Below are 25190 nucleotides of genomic sequence, written 5' to 3'. Positions count from 1 at the left end.
GTTTCACTCGCGCAAGCATACAAAAGAAACGACAAGTTAATGTTAATCAATGGTATGTATCACTGTGTATTAAATTTTTCATTCACCATCACTTTCACTATTGCGATGATCGTCTTCAACTATGCTGATACATGCATTTGCAAACTCTTCAAATATAGGCTCTTGCATGAATTTGTTTATGGAGAGACGTGGATTATCTGACTGATCGATCTCCGTTAAAATATTTCTGACATTCGGGTTCTCCAAGATTTGCTTCACGGCTTTACTTTTACCTGCCAACGAAAACTATAATTGTAGTAAATATACATCTTCACTTAACACTTTATTCAAAGATGTTTTATTATTTATTTCTTTCATGCTACAAAACAAATACATTTCAAATAAAAGTAATAAACAATATTTGTTTTCCATGTATGGGCAGAATGCTTGTGTGCAGGAGAGAGTAACAATCTGAATAGTTCATAAGTTCACATAATGACAAACATGACAATATTTGTGAAAGTAAAAATTGAATAATGAAAAATATTGAGATGAGAGATAGAAAAATGTATGGTGTGAAGAAGAAAAGAGAGAAAAATGAATGAGAGGCGGAAAACTGTCAAGCCAAGAACAAGAGAAACGGATTAGAACAATGACCAACCGTCGCTGCATGCATTGAGGCTAGTCGTATCAAAAAGTAATTAGTCCAGTCAAACGGTCTTTTTTTCAAGAAACAGCCCCGAAAGAATTTTTCTCAACGGTTTTATATGTATTTTGGGGCGCTGGATTCGAATCTGAAATTTACTGACACGCCAGGGGGCGGTTTCACCCTCAAAACCACCCAAAATTCGGGAGTTTTTTAATTTTTCCATTTAATCTCGAAAACCTTGAGTTTTTCGAGAAAAAGCATTCTCTACAAAATCAAAGACAATAAAAGTTCCATTAAATTGAGTGGTGTCGCACGACTCTACCATTTGGTTCCGGAGCTAAGAATTTTCAAAAAAGGGGTATTTTTTAGGGTTTTTTAAAATAATGCAACCCTCCACTTCTACTCTTTTCCTAGTAATGATAGAAACACACATCACGTGAAAGAACTATTGATATTCTGAACAGGATTCCTTGGAAATTTTCGAATTTAGTATAGGGGGGAGGGGGAATACACCCAAAAATAGAAAATCATGTCCTACAGCCAAAATTCTAATTTTTCATTATAATACCTTTTCAAGGCCTTCCTAAAAAACATATTTTGGCCAAAATCATCTTACGAGGGTTATGGTCTATGAGAATCACCCGTTAAATACACTTAACTTCAGTATTTCCTAGTGATGGTAGGGGGGGGGGATGCACGCATAAGGATACGTCAAGGCTCGAAAATTTAAACACTTATAACTTTTGACAGAATGTTCAGATCTAATTGTACTACAGCTCATTCTTCTCAGCTCGTCAAGGCGGTTCAAACTCATGTATCGTAATCATAACTTTGATAAAAAATAGAAAATTCCTCCTTGAATGTTTTTAGCCTATATTTCCATACACACAAAAATGGCCAATCTCTATAATCAAAACTGTGTATCTTGGTAACCCAGCATGATAAAAATGATACTTGGTTTTGATTTGAAGAACAGAGTCTCCTCTTTCATGTGCGGTAAATTATTTTTGTAAAAATATAATCGTGAAGTAAAATACAAAAAAGATCTACATTGTATAGGGTAGAAGTGGTAGGTTTGCATGATTTTGAAAAACCCTTAAAAAATGCCCCTTTTTTGAAAATTCGTAGCTCCGGAGCTCCGTAGTCCTGCGCGACCACTCAAATTATTGGAAATTTTATTATCTTCAATTTTGTAGAGAATGCTTTTTCTCAAAAAACTCAAGGTTTTCGAAATTAAATGGAAAAATTAAAAAACTCCCAAATTTTGGTTGGTTATGAGGGTGAAACCGCCCTTTGGCGTGTCAGCAAATTTCAGATTCGAATTCAGCGCACCAAAATACATATAGAACCGTCGAGAAAAATTCTTTCGGGGCTGTTTCCTGATAAATTATCATTTGACTGGACTATATAGTTTGATTTTAGAAATTCTAAAATTCTTATCCTACCAGCATCCAATAACCACCTATTGATGTGGCGTTTGTGGACACCTATGGACCATGCTTCAATGACTTTAATGTGTTGGGGTAGTTTTGAGTATAGTATATTCGCTTCAAAGAAAGAATCTGTAGTATTATCTGATTTGGACACTCTAGGAATAACAATGCCAATGTTCACCGAGCTCCTGGTTGTTTAGTTATGTTGGACTTCGGGGAATATGTTGTACAAATAGACTACTTCTTACTAATAGGGATGAACGGATATAATACTGCTAGAGAAAATAGATCTTATAAAGGTAGGCGCACACAGATCGTCATCGGACGGACGGCACGCATCGGACGATTAGATTCGATGCATTGTTTTCAATTGGAGTGCGCATACCTATCCGCATCGTACGCATCGTAGATCGGAGATGCCGTCAGGAATTCCGAGAGGAGCATTGAAGCCGACGGCTCCGATCGGATTTAATGACTCACCGGCATTTATTTATTCCCTTGTTTATTCTGTTGGAGAGTAGAAATAAATATTTGATATTGTTTTAACTTTTTTTTTAATACGTACATAATAAAGTTTTAATTGTTATTAAATATGTCCTAGATCAGTATCAAAACTAACTATGTCCTTAACATAATAATGTATCAAAATACAGTAGAGTAAAATATCAGCTATTAATATACTGCATTACATAAATGCACATACAATTGATTGGTAATGTATATTTACTATATTATAATATAAGAATAAATAGAATTTCATAATCTCACAAAAAAGAGCATACGATATTATGCATAATGTCTCTCAAGAGAATGACTATAGTTAGAAATTTTGCCTTATGTCAATGCTAATTTAAACGTCTTCAGAAGTTTTTAATCAAAATATAGAAAACCATACATGAAATGGTCAACTAAAAAAAGTTAAAATACGTACCTTAAGCAGATTGCTAATCTCTGTTCAGGCTCAATCGCACGGCGATAAGTGGTGTTCAGTTTAACTATAATGTTGTCTGAGGACATTCAAAAGCTCAAAAAACATTACTTGCGACATGCGGAAGTATCTAAAAAATTTAACTTCATCTTCAATTAAATCAGGAAACAGATGATTAAATTTTCCATATTCTATCCTTTTCTGATTAATTGTATGGATCCACATTTTTCGTTTTCTCTTCCTAAGTCGCTGTACCTCTTCTTCATTTTCGGCTAACAAACAAGTAACAATTATAACTTCTTCTTTGCTACTGCTATCCATAACTTATATACTGTAATATTTGTTCATTAAATTCATAATCCACTCTCGACTCGACATACGTCGCAATGAAATAAAATGCCAATGCTCCGATGACGACTAGTGTGCGCAGCACCTCAAAAAAGTACAATCCGTCCGATGCGTTCCGTCCGTCCGATGACGATCTGTGTGCGCCTACCTTTATGGTTTGACCTTGAATTATTCAATTACAGTGGTGTCATTTTGCGATTTTAAAAATTAATTAAACTTATAACTTTGTCTTTTATGTGAACGATTTGGGAAATAATGAATGGAGTGTAGAGATAATCTTGTATTTCAAAAATAGATATTACATAAATAATTACATGAAACTTACTTATTACTTGAAAGTGGCAAGGAATATTTCAAGATAGAACCATTCTAATGCAATATTATTGATTTTTTAGAACATTTACAACAGAAAAATACCCAAAGGATGAAAGAATCAAGTAATTCGAATTCCCTTACTCTCTTTCAGTGTGAGCTGGCGGGGTAGTAGATGAACAAGGACTAATAAAAAGATTATTAATGTTGTTGCTGTTACTCACTCAAAAGCGCCAATTTCTCCAATGGGACAGTACTCTCTGTGACAAATTTTGGTTGCGGGCGTGTGTCTGTTTGTCTTTCTGGTTTTCCTGGACTATCAGATGGCAATACTCTTTGACAGTCGTAATTTTTATGGCTCTTCCAACAGGGCAAAGAGCAACTGAAAATAAAATATAAATTAGACTTGGTAAAATAAACTTTCATTTAATAAAACAAACAGAAAAATATTTTAAACAACAGGAAACCATACAAAATTGTAGGACTGCTTTTGATATAGTAAATAGGATAGTTGTTAAAAGAAAACTACAAAATAAAAAAGGTTACAATAATAACTGGAGGTGATTATATATTATTCGTACTTATGTTCCTATGCGTAAATAGGAAATATCAAAAAATATATATTTATTGAGGAAATAAATTATAATTTCTAGCATAATTTAATAGGCCCAGATCACAACAGTTAGGCTCAATTCACACTTACGCGACTCAGGTCGAGAAGAATCTAGTCGAGAGCTTGTGTTTTCAATGGTGATGTTGTGGAGGACTACAATCGACTGGTCTGAGTGTCACCATTTGGAAACACATGCTCTCGACTAGAGTCGAGTCTTTTCTCGACCTGAGTCACGTAAGTGTGAGTTGAACCTTTACCTTAATAATACCTTTACCTTTACCTTATAATTTCTAGCATAATTTAATAGGCCCAGATCACAACAGTTAGGCTCAATTCACACTTACGCGACTCAGGTCGAGAAGAATCTAGTCGAGAGCTTGTGTTTTCAATGGTGATGTCGTGGAGGACTAGAATCGACTGGTCTGAGTGTCACCATTTGGAAACACATGCTCTCGACTAGAGTCGAGTCTTTTCTCGACCCGAGACGCGTAAGTGTGAGTTGAACCTTTACCTTAGAAGTTAGAACAATAGTAGGTTGTGTTGTTCATAGGCCTATTATTTTCTGGATCTCAATTGATCAAATAGCCTACCGTAACTGGAATTTGTATTATTTAGAATTCTATAGTTGTTTCAGCTATTTTATAACTAGAAGCTCTGTGAACAGTAGACCTCACACAGTTTTCTCATCCACAAGTATCTGATTTAACCGGTTTGAAATGTTAACAAACTCAGTTTAGGTTTGAAAGGAATTCTTGTACACTATAAAAAGCTTTATCAACTAAATATTTTTTCATTTGTTTTTTGAAAATCTTCAAATCATCATTACTTTTCAAGATTTGAGGTAGCTTGTTATAAAATTTCCTACCAATATAATCTGGTTTTTGTTCAAATAACCTACTATTGTGACCCATTATATGATAATCTGCTCTGTTTCGCGTATTATACTCATGAACATCTGAATTCTGGATCACACCACTCGTTTTCACATGCATTACAACTTCATATACATACAAAGATGGCACAGTTAATAGACCAAGCTTTTTAAATAAAGGCCTACAAGAGTCTAACCTATTCACTTTCTCTATACATCTGAGTGCCTTCTTTTGAATCTTAAACACTCTGTCCATATTTTGTTGAGATGAATTACCCCATACTAAAATAGCATACCTAATATGAGATAGTATAAGTCCATGGTAAGCAGTTAACAGTAGTTTTTTATCATTCAGCCTAGCAAGCTGCCGCAGGACAAATACCCCAGATGATATCTTATTACATATCCTCTCAATGTAAGGATGCCATGTTAATTTCCTGTCCAATAAAATTCCCAAGAATGCTACTTTCTCTTCTTGGTCTAATTCATTTTCCTCTACAAACACATTTATTTCTCTATCCTCTACTGAATTATATTACTTTTGAATTGTAGGAATTGACATTTCTTACTATTTATTGTTAATTGCCTTTGCTTCAAGAATTGGACAATTGACTGTACTCCAGTAAAAGCATTTATTTCTAGACTATCTAATAAATAATTGTTAAAGATAAGCGATGTGTCATCAGCAAACAACAGAGCTCTGTGATCTTTTAACTCTTTTGGTAATTGGTTCACATACAACAGAAACAGTAAGGGACCCAGAATTGAGCCTTGAGGTACTCCAGCCTGGACCTCCAGTTTTTGAGATTTAATTTTTACTATTTCATTCCCATCCACCTTGGTAAGCTCAACACACTGGTTTCTACCTATGAGATATGATTCAAACCATTTTAGTTCTATACCATTCACACCTACAGTTTTTAGTATTTCCAATAATATTCTATGGTTCACACAATCAAAAGCTTTGGATAAATCAAGAAATATTGCGGCTGCCTTCTCACCTGAATCTATTATATCTATTAGTCTTTCAACAAGGGATACTATTGCAGTCTTAGTAGATTTCCCTTTCTGGAACCCATGCTGTTCATCACATATGAAATTAATTTCTTCCAGGTGCATCAATAACCTATTTAAAACTACTCTTTCAAAAATTTTACTTATTACATTTAGAATACTAATGGGTCTATAATTTTCAACTCTTTCAGAATCACCGCTCTTGAAAATTGGCAAAATTTTTCCTTGTTTCAGATCATCAGGGAAAATACCCTGCTCTAGTGAAGTATTAAGGAGATGCAATAAAGGGTCCAGTAATTCATTTTCACATTCTTTTAAAATTTTGCTTGAGACCCCATCCAATCCTACTGTTTTTTGTTATTCAAATTTTTTATTATTCTTGACAACTCATCTCTTGATAATGGATGAAATTTAAATACCTTTTCAATTGGCTCAGCATTTAATGTAGTTGTATTATAAGTATTAGTGTTCAGTGACTTTTGGAGATTATATGCAACCTGTTGATAATATTTATTGAAAAAGTTACAAATGTCTATACTATCATCCATATAATTTCCATGTTCATCGATTATCCTAGGGACATTAGTAACTGTATCTTTTTGAGCTGCTCTCCTATTTCTATTAATTACCTCCCAAACAGCAGAGTTAAAATTGGTACTAGTTGTTAATATTGCGGCTGCCTTCTCACCTGAATCTATTATATCTATTAGTCTTTCAACAAGGGATACTATTGCAGTCTTAGTAGATTTCCCTTTCTGGAACCCATGCTGTTCATCACATATGAAATTAATTTCTTCCAGGTGCATCAATAACCTATTTAAAACTACTCTTTCAAAAATTTTACTTATTACATTTAGAATACTAATGGGTCTATAATTTTCAACTCTTTCAGAATCACCGCTCTTGAAAATTGGCAAAATTTTTCCTTGTTTCAGATCATCAGGGAAAATACCCTGCTCTAGTGAAGTATTAAGGAGATGCAATAAAGGGTCCAGTAATTCATTTTCACATTCTTTTAAAATTTTGCTTGAGACCCCATCCAATCCTACTGTTTTTTTGTTATTCAAATTTTTTATTATTCTTGACAACTCATCTCTTGATAATGGATGAAATTTAAATACCTTTTCAATTGGCTCAGCATTTAATGTAGTTGTATTATAAGTATTAGTGTTCAGTGACTTTTGGAGATTATATGCAACCTGTTGATAATATTTATTGAAAAAGTTACAAATGTCTATACTATCATCCATATAATTTCCATGTTCATCGATTATCCTAGGGACATTAGTAACTGTATCCTTTTGAGCTGCTCTCCTATTTCTATTAATTACCTCCCAAACAGCAGAGTTAAAATTGGTACTAGTTGTTAATATTTCAGCTGTTTTCTTACACTTAGCTTTCCTCACTTCTTTTGCATAGTTTTTCTTTAGACATTTGTATTTGACCTCACTCGGAACATCCCTCACTAATTTAAATTCCTCATAAGCTTCCCTAACAATATTTCTTTGAGTAAGAATATCTTCAGTTATCCATTCATCTACTTTGTTTAATTTACTTTTTACTTTGACTTTTTTTATCGGACAGCATACACTAATGTGAAATCTTAGAGTATCAATGAATTGCTTATATTTGTAATTTAGGTTACAACTGTTATAAACACTACTCCAATTTTCTTGAAGCAGTTCCTGCTTCAAACAATTTATATTTCCTAGCTCATATTGCTGAATTTCTTTCACAAAAGTTTTTTTCTGCTTGGATTCTGGCCCTGCAACTTAACATCTAAAATTTGATAGTTATGATCTGATAGATCTGAGCTACCTAACCTGACATTACAACCTTCTATATTTGTGAGGATATTATCAATAATTGTCTGTGAAGTTCGAGTTACTCTTGTATATTCGTGGACCTTAATTTCTAAATTATTCATATTAATAATATCTCTAATATCCTCTGTCATTTTATCCTGCCTGGCAAAATCGGTATTGAAATCTCCTACTACTATAACATTTGTGAAACGAGCGGTTGTAATTTCCAAAAGTGTATGGAGCAGCTCACAAAATTTTTGCCAGTCTCCATTTGGTGACCTATAGATACCTAACACTGCTACCTCAAATCGATCATCAATTTTTAACCTTAGTCCCGTCACCTCTAAATCCATCTCAACAGAAAATCTCTTAACAAAATCCAGTTCATAAGTTTGGGTATGTTTAGCATTGCTAGTGAATATACATACACCACCACTTCTATGAGCTATTCTACAAAATTCTGATCTCAGTGAATAGCCTGGAATCCTAACTTGATTTATTTCCTTTATTTTTAAGCCATGCTCTGTGAAAATAACAATGTCAGGATCCTCCTGTTTAAGAAATACTTCTAATCTGTCAATTTTGTTGCGAAGATACTGAATATTTTGATGATAAATACTAAAAACCTTACCATCTTGTGCTACTCTATCTCTAGCATTTGTAGCTATTTCCCTTTCCCTGTTTTGAGCCAATTTACTAAAAAATCGTTATTTGTTTTTTTGACTGTTTTTAAACCAGAGGATTGCAAACGGCTTTCAATCAGCTCTGCCAATCTATTACAAAAGATTACTTTGCCAGATCGATTTAGATGCAACCCATGATTAGTGAAGTTATGTCTTTTCAGCCTTTCATTTAGAAAACAAATCCCCAGTTGTTTAGAATTCTTATTTTTTAGGCTGTTGATTGTATTATGGATTGATTTGTTTGTCGAATTGATTGCTTCATTTAATTCTGGCCTATCAAACCTATTAGGAATAGTACTTATTATTAAGTTTGTTTTTTTGCTGAGTGGCACAATTTCCTTGATTTTTTCTGTTACTTGAGGAAGATGATTCAAGTTAGGTTCATTTATATTATTTGAGCCACCCAGTACAATTAGATAGTCATTTTCATCAAAGTCTTTAGTTTGTTCCCTAGCTGACTCTACAACTGCATTAATTGATGCACTTGGCTTGAAAAAACATTGGACATCAAATTTATTTTTTAATCTTTTATCAAGGAGATCACTGCAATCACGTCCATGACTGGACGTCAGTAGCAGAACTCTCCCTTTCCTATCTTTATTTCCCTCAGCTATATTTTTGGTTGCTGTCTTCAAAACCTCACTGTACGTTTTATTTCGACCATTTTCAGAGCATTTCCCATCATTTAGGTTAGATTCTATTTTTTTGCATTTGGACGGAGGTTCTATCATACATTTAGTATTATCAAATTTAGATTTTAGTTTCTTTATTTCCTCCGACATTAGACTACATTGATTTTTTAGATTTAGTATTTCTTTTTTATGGTCTTCATCTTGTAATTTTATAATCAGTTCCAAAGATTTAATTTCTTCTACCATCCCTAACCTTTCTTCCTCAGACGTTTTTAGAGTTACTTCTAATTGGTTTTTTAAATTAGTGTGGCTACTTTGTAGTTGAGCAACTTTTTCGGCTAAAGTAGTTTGAAGAACTGGGGTTTTTGGTTTTGGCGTTTTTGAATTTTGGTTTTGGGAACGCGTAAGTACTCCCGCTATGTTTACATTTCTATTATTAACCTTCGGTGTTCTACTTGAGCTCATCTTCCTATCTAAGAAATTATATTACTTGCAATAATAATAATTGATTTATAAATGATAGGATTTTAATTTGGTTATAATTTTAGTCAAGTAAACTATCTATGTTTATTTTTAAATCTCGAAAACCTAACCTCAAACTAACCTCTAAACGGTGTTTGGCTTTTTAAAATAGAATTAAGAATTAAAATCTAAAACAAAATGATAAAACGTGATCAATAAACCAATTAATAATGAAATAAACACAAAATTTGTACTTATCCGTGACTATTTATAACACAAAATCTTCCAAAACCCAGGAGCGAAATTATGTAGTACTTTCATTCACAACCTCTCAAGGTCATGTGGAATAAAATGTTCTAGTTTGGAAAGATAATTTTTTGAATTTTCAAGAGAAGTTCTAATAATATAGTCAAAACCGTTTATGATCTGGGAAGAAAACGGAATCTGAAAAGTTGGCACTCAACAGCCCATAACTGATTTTTTAAATTGTTCCTGTTTTATTTTTTCATTAGAAATCTTCTTTATTGAATCAAAAGCATTATTTTGTTGTTTTGTATCCTAAATATTTTTTTTTGCAAAGGTTTTCCTAACGAGGCAGTTAGGAAGACCTTCGCAAAATAGTATATTTCGCACCTTGAGCAGAAAATGAGATTTTTCCAGCTCGAAATCGGTTTTCAAAAGATTGAGAGCCGGAAAAACATTTTTGCCCATGGTGCGACCGATATTTTTCACCACACTACAGGTATTGCTTACAAAATAAATAAAGAATACTCGTTATCGTACCTATCTCTTGATTTTAGTGGTATAAAATTTGCAGTCAGGATTTCAGATTCTTTTAAAATTTTACTTGGAATATCATGGGAGTCGTCATCTTCAAGCAATTTTGAAAATTTGGAATGCGCTAATCAACAATAAATAATTGAATAAAAATGGTTGCGAAGCGAATGCTGAATTAGTTTGATTCGTAATTTGAACTGAAATCATGGTGACTTCAGCTGATGAAGAAAGTGGACACTCGCCCAATCTAGCGGATGACTTATCAACTACGGACTTCCAAGCGGCTGGAAAGAGAACACTTTCTGGCCTAGACCGGAAAAGAAACCTGTTTCTTACGTCAGATGAGAGTCGTCTCATGAGTCTTTTCATGAGCTGGCTTTCTGTTCTATAAATGAATCTTTCCACTGCTATTTATGATTATGTATGAGGCAATTATTTCAAACTAAGGAGATCCACATTTGTTAATACTGATTAATAATTTATCTTGATATTAATTCCCAAAACTACGTTCAATGCATCAACTACTATACTCCAGGGGTACTTAGAGAATCATTATCTCTATTCTTACTAATAATATTACATCTCTTACCAAAATTATTTCATAATTAATACTTCGAATGCTGAATTTCAAATAAATTGGATGATTAACATACGTTATAGATATGGATGTAATCTATAGGTAAAGATGGTAATCTCTTCTATATTAGGTGTACATAATGAATCTCCTACTGTTGCCACAGCTCGAGCAATAGAAGCAAATGTGTGAAGAATTATTGATAGAACGGAGGGGTGGGTAGTCTGTCATATGCATATAGGGGTGTGTTTCATTTAATGTTATCTTAGACATTCATCACTAAAATATTACAGTTCTCAATTTACTACTTCTATTGTTATTGCTACTCCCAATAGTTAATTATACTTCTAATACTATATTTTATTTTTCACACTTCACCGTTCAATCCTATTAAAACTCATCTAAAATAATCTAGCACTTTCTCCATCGTCTCCTCTACTTCTTATTTTCTTTCTAATTTCTCTTCTTGATCTTATATTTATAATGATTACTTGAATATTGTTGTTTGCGATGATGATTATTATTCTTTTCTATTCTTCTTCTTCTTCTTCGTCTTCTTCTTCTTCTTCTTCTTCTTCTTCTTCTTCTCTCTTTCTTCTTTTTTTCTTCTTTCTTCTTCTTCTTCTCTCCTTGATTAATTCAAGATCACAATGCGATGTTCTATTCTTATTCTATAGTTCAGTTTCATAAGTTCTTCTCAATTTGTGCACATCCTTCTTTCTCTTCTTCTTCCCCATTGTTATCATTATTCTCCCTGTGACTTTTTCACTAGCTATCCAGCATGTTCAAATGTTTATTTCTCTTTCTATATCTATTTATCTCCTACCTTTCTCTTTCTATCTGATTACCTTCTACTAGTATCCATATATTATTTAATATCCATATATTTATCCATATAATATTCGATTCTTTCCCACATTGAATCATACTATTCCTCTTCAATTTATGCGAATATTATTCATTATCAGTTGTATTATGTATCTTTTCTCAATTGATAACTTTCTTCGAAGATTTTTCGTTTTTCTGCTGGCTTTTCTTCTCTTTTTCAGTTTTTACTGGATCCCATTTCGCTCTATCTCCACCATGAACACGATCTTCCACTACTGGATTCCATCTCCTCTATCTCCACTTGGACTCGATTTTCCACCACTGGATTCCATCTCTCTCTGTCTCCACTTGGACTCGATCTTCCACTACTGGATTCCTTCTCGCTTACCTCCACTTGGACCCGATTCTTCCACTACTGGATACCTACTCGCACTATCTCCACTCTCTATCTCCAGATCTCCCACTACCAGTTCTTCCTCAATCTTCGTCTTATTCACCATTAGGATTATTCATCACCGGAACTCCACACATCTACATCTTATTGTGTTTAGTGAATTTTGTTTTGAACTAGTGCTTTAAATAGTGAAGGGAGCCGAACTGTCAAGGCATGCTGAATGCACTCGAATCAAGAGACTTTTTCATTTAGGTAAGTTTTATCAGTTTCATCCCCATTTTCCCGTCATGTGTTGTTCTGAGGTCGGTTCACGATTGGTCTGCTGCTTCCATGATGCCTCTCACTGACACGTCAGCTCGCTCGCCCTCAAGTAGGTATGATTATTTCAATAATAGTAATAATGACGCAGGTATGTTTCTAGCAAATAAGCTCCCTCTTTCAAAAAACTTTTCAAGGCTGCTCACCTTAACGTACAATCCCTCAGTTGCCACATTGATGAACTCAGAGCAATCTTCCGTTTTCAGGACTTCATATAATCGGAATTTCCGAATCATTTTGAAGCCTAGTATTTCATCAAATTTTGTTGCATTGCCTGGATATAATCTTTTCCGGAATGATAGATTAAATAAAGCTTGTGGGGGTGTAGCAATTATGTGAAAGAAGGTATCAAAACAAAAGTTTTAATCACATCTAAACAAGAGTATTGTTCCAGACCAGAGTTTATGCTACTTGAATTATCCTTATCTAGTACTGATAAATTACTCGTTGGTATCTGTTATCGCCCACCAAAAATAGGTCATTTCACAGATTTCGAAAGTGCCTTGCTTTCTCTTATGCCTTGTTATAACCGTATACTAGTTATGGGGGATATGAACACCGACTTGAACATGACAAATCGTAACTTTGACTACTTTCAACTGACTACAATTTTCCAATGCCTAAACATGACTATTTTACCTCTCGATCCAACTCATCATACTAATGAATCAGACACACTCATTGACCTTCTCATTGTTAGTGATCCCAATGAGGTTGTTCAAGCAGGCCAAATCTCAGTCCCAGCTATTTCTAGACATGATTTGATCTACTGTGTACTTTCCCATAAGATACCCAAGCCAGAACAGAAAATTATCACTTATAGAGACTTCAAAAACTTTGATGAAGCCGCCTTCCTGACTGATGTGGCTCAGACTCCATGGCATCAAATTGAAGCATTACCCTCAGTTGATGACATGGTCAAGACTTTCGAGAATTGGACTTTGACTTTGTATGACAAACATGCACCTTATGTGACAAGGAGGATTAATAGAAAACGACGAGTACCGTGGATGACTGAAGACATACTTAAGATGATGGGACGTAGAGACAAAGCACATAGAAATTTAAAAGACATTGACTTGGACAGTTTGATAGAGTATAGGAGCCTTAGAAATAGGGTTAAACAGGAATTACGGAACTCAAAGATTAGGTACTTGAATTCGTTTATGACAAACAATAGACAAGACTCTAAATCACTTTGGCAGGGAATAAAAGAATTCGGGCTTGGCAAACAGAAATCGAATCCACAAATTGACTTACCATTGAATAATATAAATGACCATTTCGTTTCACACTCTAACCAACGCGACGAAGTTGTCATTGCTAATCACATTGATGATCTTGAAGAGCAGGTTACAAACTTAGATTTACCAATCACTGATCAATTTCATTTCCATCCAATCTCAGAAGAAGACACTTTCAGAGCAATTCAACGTATTCATAGTAATGCTATGGGTGTAGACAAAATTCCTATTAAATTTATCAAGAAGATGTTATTTGCTGTTTTACCAACCATTACATACATTTTCAACAAGTCACTTGAAGAAGGCATTTTCCCTGAAAACTGGAAGTTTGCTCTGGTTCGCCCTCTAAATAAAGTTCCATCACCCAATAAAGTTGAGGATTTTAGACCAATCAGTATTTTACCTGCATTGTCCAAAGTGCTAGAAAGACTCATTCATGCTCAAGTTGTAAAATTTCTAGACAACAATAGTAAGCTTCATAACTTTCAATCAGGCTTTAGAAAATTCCATTCAACTGAGACAGCTCTGCTTCGTGTCACTGATGATATAAGGTTAGCTATGGACCAAAGAAAATGCACCATCCTCACCCTATTTGATTTTTCTAAAGCATTCGATACTGTTGATCATACAGTCCTTCTGAATAAGTTGGCTATTCTTGGTTTCAGTCACAACTCGTTAGTTTGGTTTAAATCCTATCTATTAGGTAGGAAACAATGTGTATCTGTCGGTGACAAAAAGTCAACTTGGAAAAACGTTATGCATGGAGTACCACAAGGTTCAATTTTAGGCCCTCTCCTCTTCACTTTGTATGCTAATGACCTTTCTTCCATTATCAAATTCTCCAGTTTCCATACTTATGCAGACGACCTTCAAATCTATTTAAGCTGTCCCATAACAAAAATTAATGAAACAGTTGGAATAATGAATCAGGATATCAATTCGATAGTGGAATGGACAAAGAAAAATGGCCTTAAGCTTAATCCCATCAAAACACAACCCATTATAATTGGATATTCTCGTCTTATAAACAATATTGACCTTGAATCGATTCACAAAATTAGTGTAGACGGTAATGACATTCCTTACTGTAGCTCAGTTAAAAATTTAGGCATTATTATGAATAATACTCTTGACTGGTCAGAACAAGTGAACAAAACTTGTAAAAAGGTATTCTCAGCCATGCATGCATTGAAGAAAATGCACGATATCCTCCCTAGAAACATTAAATTATTATTGGTTCAATCTCTCATCTTCCCACATTTAATGTATTGTAATTCTGTTCTTAACGATATGCAAGTCACTCTGAATGATAAACTACAGCGTTGCCAAAATTATTGTCTACGTTTCGTCTACTCTCTCCAACGCCATGATCATATCACCCCAGCCCACATTGCTAGTTCAACATTGAAGCTTCCCGATCAGAGGCTTTTTCGAATAGTCAAGCTTGTTAGAGATATCTTGAAATACGGTAATCCGAACTATTTTAAAGATGATTTCAAATTTGTCTCTGAAGGTAGGAGGATAGATGCTTCACATACTAGAACCGGAGAAAGTACTTTAAGGATACCCAATCATCGAACTACTATTTTCACAAAATCCTTCTTAGTCAGTGCCTGTCGTGCATGGAATGCACTTCCTGTTTCTATCAGGTCCATCGAGAGCCGAGCGAGCTTCATCCTAACTTTAAAAAAACATCTTTTGGAACAAATGACTGAAACTGTCCGGCCCTAGAACGATCACATGACATCCATCCCCCACCCATCCCACAAATACAAACCTTTAAACCATGTTATAGAACGAATTGTATATATATATATTATATAAACTCATGTTATTTCAATTATCCACTGCATAATGCTATATTACTGAAAGTTGATAACCCTGATCTACTTTCAGCCTACTTCATTTTATTAATCAATTATTTGATCTTATCTACCTATATAATTATTTTACTCTATCAATTTTCTGTTTTTTTCTCTTTAATTAAAACTTTTACAATATTTCCATTAATAAATAAATCCTTAGTTTAAATAACGAAATTAACGTTTTGGTAGAGAGTTAGTGGGGAGGATATTTTTAATATTCTTTCCGAAGAATGGACATTGATATGTCCAAAGCTCCGCCAATTTATGTAGATGCATAACAATATGATTATTATCTATAGTTATTATATTACAAACTGCTTTTTCATATCATATACAGTTCAATAATTATTTTCTTAGTCTATATTATGTAAATTCATCTATAATTTTGCTGTATTGTAAGCTATTGTATATAAGTGTATAAGCCAGTATATATTGTAATCTACATAAATAAAGTACTCAATCAATCAATCAATCAATCAATCAATCAATCAATCTGCAAAACAAGGTCTTTCAGATCTACGTAGGGACTGGAAAACAGCTGCTTTCTGTGCAGTGTGGCGAAAAAAAATATATTTAGGATACAAAACAACAAATAATGCTTTTGATTTAATAAAGAAGATTTCTAATAAAAAAATACAACAGGAACAATTTAAAAAATCAGGCGTTTATAAACTGGAATGTAGTAATTGTGAAAAGTTTTACATTGGTCAAACACGTAGATGTTTTCAAAAAAGGTTCAATAAACACATTCAGGCTTTAAAATCAAAAAAATACTACACAAAAATCAGCGTTTGCTGAGCATTTAATTGAAAATAATCATAATTATATCAATCAATATAAATTCTAATATGAATATATTGAGCATTGGTAATGAAAGTAATAAATTGAATGTAAAAGAAGAATTTTATATCTATAAAACTGCAAAATTGAATAGGAATAATTTAATAAATATATTATTTAATTTGACTTAAATAATCCTATTTTTGATAAAATTAAAAGTGAATAAATAAAATTTAAATTATAAATTTAATAACTTTAACCAGAAATGGATTAATCATATAAAATTAGGCATATGATCATTTTGTATCAATATTAGTAAACATTTATTGAATTTTATTTTATTTTAAAACCTGATGATGGTGTGATCAAGAAACTAGTTGTTAACTATTTTAAAGTTTTTTTTTAATAAAGGGTGCTGTAAGATTTTATATTGTTTTATTGATCTTAAGAATTATATTGAAAAAGATTATCTAATTTAAATAATAAAAAAGTGTACCGAACAGCCTTAAACGGTGCATTTCTCTTGTGTCGCTCCCCAGTGTCAAGTGAAATAGACATGGCTTCTCCAGAACATCTGTGTAATTCACTTGTCAGCTGATTGATTATAAATAATTCTATAGTCTGATTAGTCCTATCTTCTGAGTAAATGATAATTTATATTATAATTATAGTTATATCAGAGTATGGAGGAATTCATTTTCTTTTCATATTACCCTTAAAATGTAAAATTTCAAAAAACCTTGAGTATACATCGACGCGCATTTGAAAAAGGAAAATTCCTGCCAAATCTCATCTAATTCTATCAACGCGTTTGGCCTTAATAGTGAGTGTTACATAAAGACAGACAAAAGAAAATCTGGGTGTAAACATAGTAACTTTATAGTAACTATTATAATAATAACTTTGAAGTAATATAACAATACATTATTAAAATAATATTATTATAAGAATATTATTATTATTAAAATAATATTATTATGAATATGGCACTACGCTTTTTATTGGTGTTTTACAGTAATAAACAAAAGCTTGTTATACTCACTAACGAATATAACACTTTGGGCATTTGTAAGGAACCTTTTTCTCTGTTTTACAGATTTTGCAATTCATTACTTTTTTATAAAAATAAAGATTCACAACTACAATAATTTTATAATACACAGAAAACGAAATGATAGCAACTACCAACTAGCAATAGCAAGCTAGAAAGTTAACCTCAATTATTCCATTCCATTTTCCATGTGCTGACTAATTGCTGACTCTCTGTCTCGCACAGCACCGTAATGCACATGCGCATGTAACGGCTTTTCCCCGTTCTATCCAGTAAGTTCTTTGAATGTAACGATCTTTGTGATGACACTGTGACTATGTAGAACTGGCAGCTAATCTATATTCGTTTATGTGCAACTATATAAAAAAAATATTTTATTCTATTACTTGATGATAATATTATAATTTCATGATAATATGTTTTCATTTCATATCATAATCGATGAGTAATAGTAGGTAATTCGTGCTTTGCGAGGGTCTGATAAAAAACTTGAAAAAAGAGATAAAAATGAGAAAGACCAAGTAAGTTAGGCAATTATTGACCTATTGCAGTCCAAAGTGTTTTCTCTAAAATATACGAAATTGCTTTTCTGAGGAGACTCATACACTAGAAAAAAGAAAATTGTTCAATGAATACCAATACAGCTTTTGAAAAAACAGGAGAACAACCGACGCCATCTTCGATCTGACAACTAAAATATATGAGAATCTTGATGAAATAATTGGAGAACAAATTTGTGTATTTTATGATATGACAAAAGCCTTTGACCTTCTCTCTTATAACATACTCCTGCATAAATTTTCAAACCTAGGAATAAAGAATAAACCATGGAGATGGATTGCCACCTACCTGAAGAACAGAACCAAGACTGTAAATATAAGACACTTAGTACAAGATGGTATGACTAAATGCTATAAATCATTCGTTTCACCGCCAATATACACCGGAGTCCCTCAAGGTTCAAATTTGGGCCCGGTATTGTTCTTACTTTACATAAACGACATGCCTGATGATATATCAACGGGAAAAGTGTGGCTGTTCGCAGATGACATCAGTCACCTAATACAGGAAGACAATAAGGGAAGCCTCCATAACAGAGCTCAGGAAGGATTAAAAAATGTGAGTGATTGGTGCCATGCTAATAATCCAATACTAAACAAAGTGAAAACTAAAGCCCTGCAGTTCTATAACCGAAATAAGCATGATTCAACAACTCTTCTCAGGCTTGAGGGATCTAGTGTGTAATATTACATTTTTCTTCTCACATTTAAATCGAATCTTCAATTCGAGATCTATGGAACTTTATAGTAAATGTCAGAGTTATCAATAGATGGATAAACTTTTTGACGGAGAATTTATTATCGTAAATGTTTGTTGTATTGTTCCATGGTGTCACCGAGGCTGGGTTGACAGAATTAAAAAGATAAATGGTTTAGTTAAATAGAGATTATATATATATAAAAATTTAAAATAACATTTTCAAATTAAAGTTTTATTGAGAACAGATGTAGAATATGAATTCTAAACTTATAAGTTATAATTTTTTGATGACGTGTCTGTGGAGATCGATCGATATTAAACAGGGCGTTGTTTTAGTGACTTTCAACTTTGCTTTTCCTGTTCAGCCTTCCTTTCTTCTAAAAAATGGCTTGCTACAAGTACTGTTGTCGTAGAGTTTTGCTCTAAATCATTTTCGTTTATTAATGTTGTAGATTGAGTTTTATATAAAATTTTGTGCTGTTTTGGTCAGATTTAGTTGTTAATGTTGTCAAGCCATTAGCCACTGTGTTTCAACTGTAAACTAGATAAGTATTTTAGTTCGTAATAACTCTGAAATCATTAGGCTTGTAAGTTATGTTCTTTGTATATTTCTGTGTTTTGCCAAAATTTTCATCTGAAGATTATAAGTTAATTTGCTCTGAAAACTGGATTTCTCATTCATAGGCAATAGATCCATTCACAGTTTATCAAGAATCTATTTTATTGGAGCCGACAACTTTCCTTAGGTGATAGGTGTTAAATGCTATTCCAACCGTTTAAGGAAAAATTGGTAGCACGGCAAATGTTACCCCTGTGGTGGGACAGAATTACAAAATAAATATGTCCCAAATGGTACACTATGAAATCCCTGGTTATAAAAATTATTAGTAGGATAGATATCTTGATAGGTTATGAATGGTTTGTTGCTGAGTGGGAGGTCGGTTCAAGAGAGATCAAGTTTTAATGAATCAGTGCATATTACAAAATGGCAAACATTAAAAATGATCTGAATCTTATAGCATTCTTAACACAAAAGTTTGATGAGCAAAATGCTAAATTTGATAAGCAAAATGCTAAGTTAGACCAAATGTTCAAAAATCAAAATGCTAGGTTTGATGATATGAAGCAAGAATGTACTAGCATTAGACTAGAGCAGGTTAGTATAAACCTTCTATTGAAAAATGCAAATGAAACAGTGAAAGATAATCATGAAGATGAAAACAAATTGAAGCAGGATGATAGTAGTGTTAAGTTACAAGATCAACTCATTCAAGTTTCTGACAATGTAGGCCTAGTTACTGTTGTTGAAAAAGTCAACCATAGTGAAAGTGTAGAATTGAGTAAAGAAGTAGGTAGGGAGTTGTCTTCATTGAAAGTCAACTATCAAGAAAGTACTATTGCTACATTGAAGGTTAGGAAAACAGTAAACAAATCGAATGTTTCTATGGATCAGATTACTACATCGAAAGTTAGGAAAACAGTAAATAAAATGAATGTTTACATGAGACAGGTTTCTGTAGAGGTTAGGAAAAATGTAAACAAAATGAATCTTGCTTTGAGTCAAGTTGATGAGTTTAACTTTCAACTGAGAATTGAAAAGATGTATGCTATGCATTCTCAAGTGACCATGACGAACTTTTGTAGGCAAAACTGCTTGGTTGAAATAAATGAACCCATGAATAAAATCATGCTATTGAAGAAAACAAAACGCAAAGTTTCCATTGATGTATTAGTATTCAAAGGTTGTTTCAAGTTGCTTATTTACAAGATTATGACAGTGAATCACATGATGAAAGGGTATTCCCCAACACACAATGATTAGGAATCCTGTGTCATGCCGGGATTCAGAATAGCAATGACCATAAATACTACGTATGGTAAGAGTCCATAATTGTATCTTTTTTCTTTCCTATAGCCTATTTTCTTGGCCCTTAATCTTTTCAATTTTCGATTCTTTCCTGTCTTTGTGTAATATTCAGTAAATTTCTTCTATGATACATATCTTAACCAATCTTGTCCATAGTCATTTAAATTTGTATTTTTTTTCTGAAATAATATTAGAAGTTGAAATAGTAGCTTATTTTCCTAATCTTTAATTGTTGATAAAACTTAACTTTTCTAAAATCTATCCATTGTTGTGTAAATAATTGTTTGCTTGCGGTATATTTTTTCATCATGTATTACATATTTTAATCATGTCTATTTTTTTTAGGTATTATATTAGGTAACTAGGTTTTTCAGAGCAATTATGTCCCATGTTCTCATCTTTCATTGCATATTGTGCCATAAGCCATATGTAATTAGGTTATAGTTTTCTTCTGGGCTTTTAACCCATTTTGCATTTTATTTTTTCTTTGCTGTCCAATACTTTGGATTTTTGGTAGACAAGTAGGTGTGATTTTTTTTTAGAGGTGTGGGCGTGAACCACATACGGCTGGACTCGATTATCTGACCTACTTGTTTGCGATATAAAAACCTTATGACTGCAACAACAAATGTTTGTAAAACCTTTTGCATACTTTTGTTTTTGTGGTCCGATACTAGAGTCTGCTATCACATTGCCTTACAGACATCTAGGAACTTTCCACCCAGTCACAATAGTCAACATATTTTTTCCTTCACCAGTTGTTTTTGTGGGAGTGATAGCTCACAATTATAACAAATTAGAGTCATACTTGGAATTTACAAAATTCCATAGTAGTATATTTTATTAAATATACTTCCTCATGAAAGTTCAGTACTGACATGTAGGATAGGCTCTAATTAATCTTTCTCTTCTTTGTATTGTTTTAGGGAATTTATTTACCCAGTTTTCTTTTTCTCTTGTTTGTATTTTTTAGGGAACTTATTTACCCAGTATTTCATCTTGATCATCTTTGTATCATAACCTTGAAATGTTTATACTTATTATACAGTCTTTAAATTTTAAATTATTTTAAAAAATAATTGGTTTAATTTAAAACGTTGTGTTATATTATCAATTGAAATGAGTTAAAGGCTAAAATTTTTCTAAAGTGTTTTGTAATTGATATTTTTTTTTAAATTTTAAAACTGTTTGTTCTATAAATTTTGATATGATTGATTATCGTTTGAAATGGATGCTGGAGTGTATGTAGAATTTTTAGTGGGGTTTGTTGATTAGAATTTTGCTGGTATGTGATTGTTTTTTGAGATGGAAATCCATTATTGCCTAAAGAAGGAATAACAGAGGTTATGACTTAGAGAGGCAGTAATGAGATAATTTTTTTGTGTTGATTACTTATGTTGATTGCCATAGATGCAAAATAATGATTAATAATGTTGATTGCCATAGATGCAAAATGATGATTACTTATGAATATTGTTTGCCTTTGAAGCAAAATATTATTGATGTTTTGAATGATTTCTTGTTTAATGTTTGATAGTAAAGTTTTGTCATGAAATGTAGTTTGTGTTTAGAACATTGAAGAGTCGAAATAAACTATAGTATCCAACAAACGATGATTAATAATATTAAAAATTTGCTTTTTATACAATTTTTGAACAAAATTAAAACTAAATAATTTTGAAACCCTGAATGATAAATCATAAATGTGAAATGAACATGCTATAAATGAAATGTATATTAAATAATAATGAAATGCAAATATATTATGAATGATTGAATAGAAGACCAAATGTCTGAAATTATTGAAATATGTATTGAAATTAAATTTTTGTTGTGATGATATGATGTTTGTTTTTTACAATTTTGATAATGATACAGGGTGTTATGAAATTATTTCTATTTTGAAGAATGGATTAAAATTTGATATTTGAACAGTGAATAAATGAATGATTTTTTTTTTTAAATTTATCATTGATATGTCCATATTTCACAATTTATGTATTGCTGACTGTATAATAAGATGTTAACAAATTTCAATTTTATATATATTTAAAATTAATTTTATGTGTATTAGATTGTATGGATAGCCTAATCAAGTTTTTCTTCTTAGTTTATAAGCATTTTAAGACAACAGGTACAGCACAGACATTAACATTGAAATAGTTATCATGTGAATCTCGAAATCAGTAACAAGTGAACGCCATGAAGAGTGTTAAGACATTTGGGTGATTTTCGAACTAGTGTGACATATCTACGCCTAAATCTACGCTGCCCTAAACCAATAACTACGCTAATGTCAACGCCAATGTCAACGCCAATAGCTACACCAATGCCTGCGCCAACGCTGATGCCAACAACAAAAATCAATGCCAATGCCTGCGCCAATGCCAATAGCTACGCCAATGCCAAAATCTGCGCCAATGCCAACAACAAAAAATCAATGCCAATAGCTACGCCAATGCCTGCGCCAATGCTAATGCCAACACCAAAATCAACGCCGATGCCTGTGCTGATGTCAATAGCTACGCCAACGCCAATGCCAATAGCTACGTCAATGCCTGCGCCAATGCCAAAATCTGCGCCAATGCTGCACCAATGCCAATAGCTACGCCAATGCCTGCGCCAATGCTGATGCCAACACCAAAATCAACGCCGATGCCTGTGCTGATATCAATGCCTGCGCCAATGCCAATAGCTACGTCAATGCCTGCGCCAATGCCAAAATCTGCGCCAATGCTGCACCAATGCCAATAGCTACGCCAATGCCTGCGCCAATGCTGATGCCAACACCAAAATCAACGCCGATGCCTGCGCCAATGCCAATAGCTTCGCCAATGCCAAAATCTGCGCCAATGCCAATGCCTGCGCCAATGCCAATATTAACGCCGATGCCAAAGCCGACACCAAAGCATACGCCAATAGCAATGCCAATGCTTATTGCTGACTCTGTATCTCAACCTTCAACACTACTGCATTACCTGGAGGTAATTGCCATCCATGTTCACATTCACAACTTTGAATTCAGAAGAACAGTCACAGTATCATGAAAGAATTGATTCAAAAATCCTCTCCTAAATTATTCCTGTATGCAGAACTCTAAACCTTGAAAGCTGAAAATATCAAAAAACCAAACCTTACCTAAATTAATCCTCACCTAAATTAATCCTGTATGCAGCGTCTATCTCTTTTCCAAAAAACGAATTACCTTGTCATTTCAAGCCTGAAATGTACATTGTATAATTACAAATATGATACAAAATTTATGTGACTCTGTATTGAATTTGGAATGCAGCCGTCTACTACAAACATGAAGCAATGCTAACTGAGATGTCACCGGTATCAAGTTTGGAATGCAGCCGTCTACTACAAACATGAAGCAATGCTAACTGAGATGTCACCTGTATCGAGTTTGGTATGCAGCAGTCGACTACAAGTATCAGCCCAACACTACGTGCATCCAGATCAGCCCAACACTTAACGTCATCACACTGGAGTCACACTTAACTGAAAATCATACTGAGTGCCTTAACGGACTGTTTTCAAAAATGTGCATCAATAAAATCAACCGCGTCAATAGTGAAAGAAATGAACATTTTTAGATTTATTGAAATTTTATGTGAAAATTAAATGTAACAATTCATCAATTCATTAAAAAAAAAAATAATAATAATAATAATAAATTTTTTTATTCAACATACTAAATTTTTTTTATGCAATAAAAATTAAATTTTTTTATCTATTAAATTTATGTGCAATTTCAAAAAAACTATTCTTTACATATTAAACTTTCTGTTGAGATATTTTTCTTTAAATTATAAAGCTAAATCAAAAGTAATATTGATATTCTATATTTTGAGATATTGTTTGGAAACATATAACAAACGCTATTGATGAATTTTTATAATAATTTTCAATATTTTTGGATGACATGTAATGTTTTTCTAGAAAAAATTGTTACTGTTCTCAAATTTAAATTTCAACAATTTTCATTAAGGTCAATGTAAATTTTTCTTTAAATTTTCAAACAGTAAAATTTTTTATGTCAAGAGGGGGGTATTTGTAATATTACATTTTTCTTCTCACATTTAAATCGAATCTTCAATTCGAGATCTATGGAACTTTATAGTAAATGTCAGAGTTATCAATAGACGGATAAACTTTTTGACAGAGAATTTATTATCGTAAATGTTTGTTGTATTGTTCCATGGTGTCACCGAGGCTGGGTTGACAGAATTAAAAAGATAAATGGTTTAGTTAAATAGAGATTATATATATATAAAAATTTAAAATAACATTTTCAAATTAAAGTTTTATTGAGAACAGATGTAGAATGTGAATTCTAAACTTATAAGTTATAATTTTTTGATGACGTGTCTGTGGAGATCGATATTGAACAGGGCGTTGTTTTAGTGACTTTCAACTTTGCTTTTCCTGTTCAGCCCTTCCTTCTCTTCTAAAAAATGGCTTGCTACAAGTACTGTTGTCGTAGAGTTTTGCTCTAAA

At 32.8% G+C, this 25190-nt stretch overlaps 1 protein-coding gene across 1 annotated transcript; it reads right to left on the bottom strand.

Annotated features, from left to right (window-relative positions):
• Nucleotides 1–31: 31 nt before the first annotated feature.
• LOC120353406 (zinc finger HIT domain-containing protein 3) lies at nt 32–17746 on the bottom strand. The gene is made up of 3 exons (XM_039437010.1): nt 17552–17746; nt 3874–4031; nt 32–272 (listed from the first exon to the last, which is right to left on the bottom strand). Exons 1-3 carry the CDS (start codon nt 17617–17619, stop codon nt 79–81), a joined length of 420 nt encoding a protein of 139 aa, XP_039292944.1. The 5' UTR covers nt 17620–17746; the 3' UTR covers nt 32–78.
• Between the last annotated feature and the right edge of the window lie 7444 nt (nt 17747–25190).

Source organism: Nilaparvata lugens, chromosome 10, assembly GCF_014356525.2.
Source record: "Nilaparvata lugens isolate BPH chromosome 10, ASM1435652v1, whole genome shotgun sequence".
NCBI lineage: Eukaryota > Metazoa > Arthropoda > Insecta > Hemiptera > Delphacidae > Nilaparvata > Nilaparvata lugens.
The sequence above is the reverse complement of the archived record's forward strand: the minus strand, read 5'-3'. Positions and strand labels throughout refer to the sequence as shown.

Bases quoted from the DNA above. Each gene is read 5' to 3' on its own strand.
- LOC120353406 (XM_039437010.1), bottom strand. From the start codon at position 17,619: ATGAATTGCAAAATCTGTAAAACAGAGAAAAAGGTTCCTTACAAATGC. The intron at 4,032-17,551 runs GTGAGTATAACA...TTTTATTTTCAG, and splicing joins CCAAAGTGTTATATTCGTTA to TTGCTCTTTGCCCTGTTGGA. The intron at 273-3,873 runs GTGAGTAACAGC...TTTCGTTGGCAG, and splicing joins GGAGAAATTGGCGCTTTTGA to GTAAAAGTAAAGCCGTGAAG.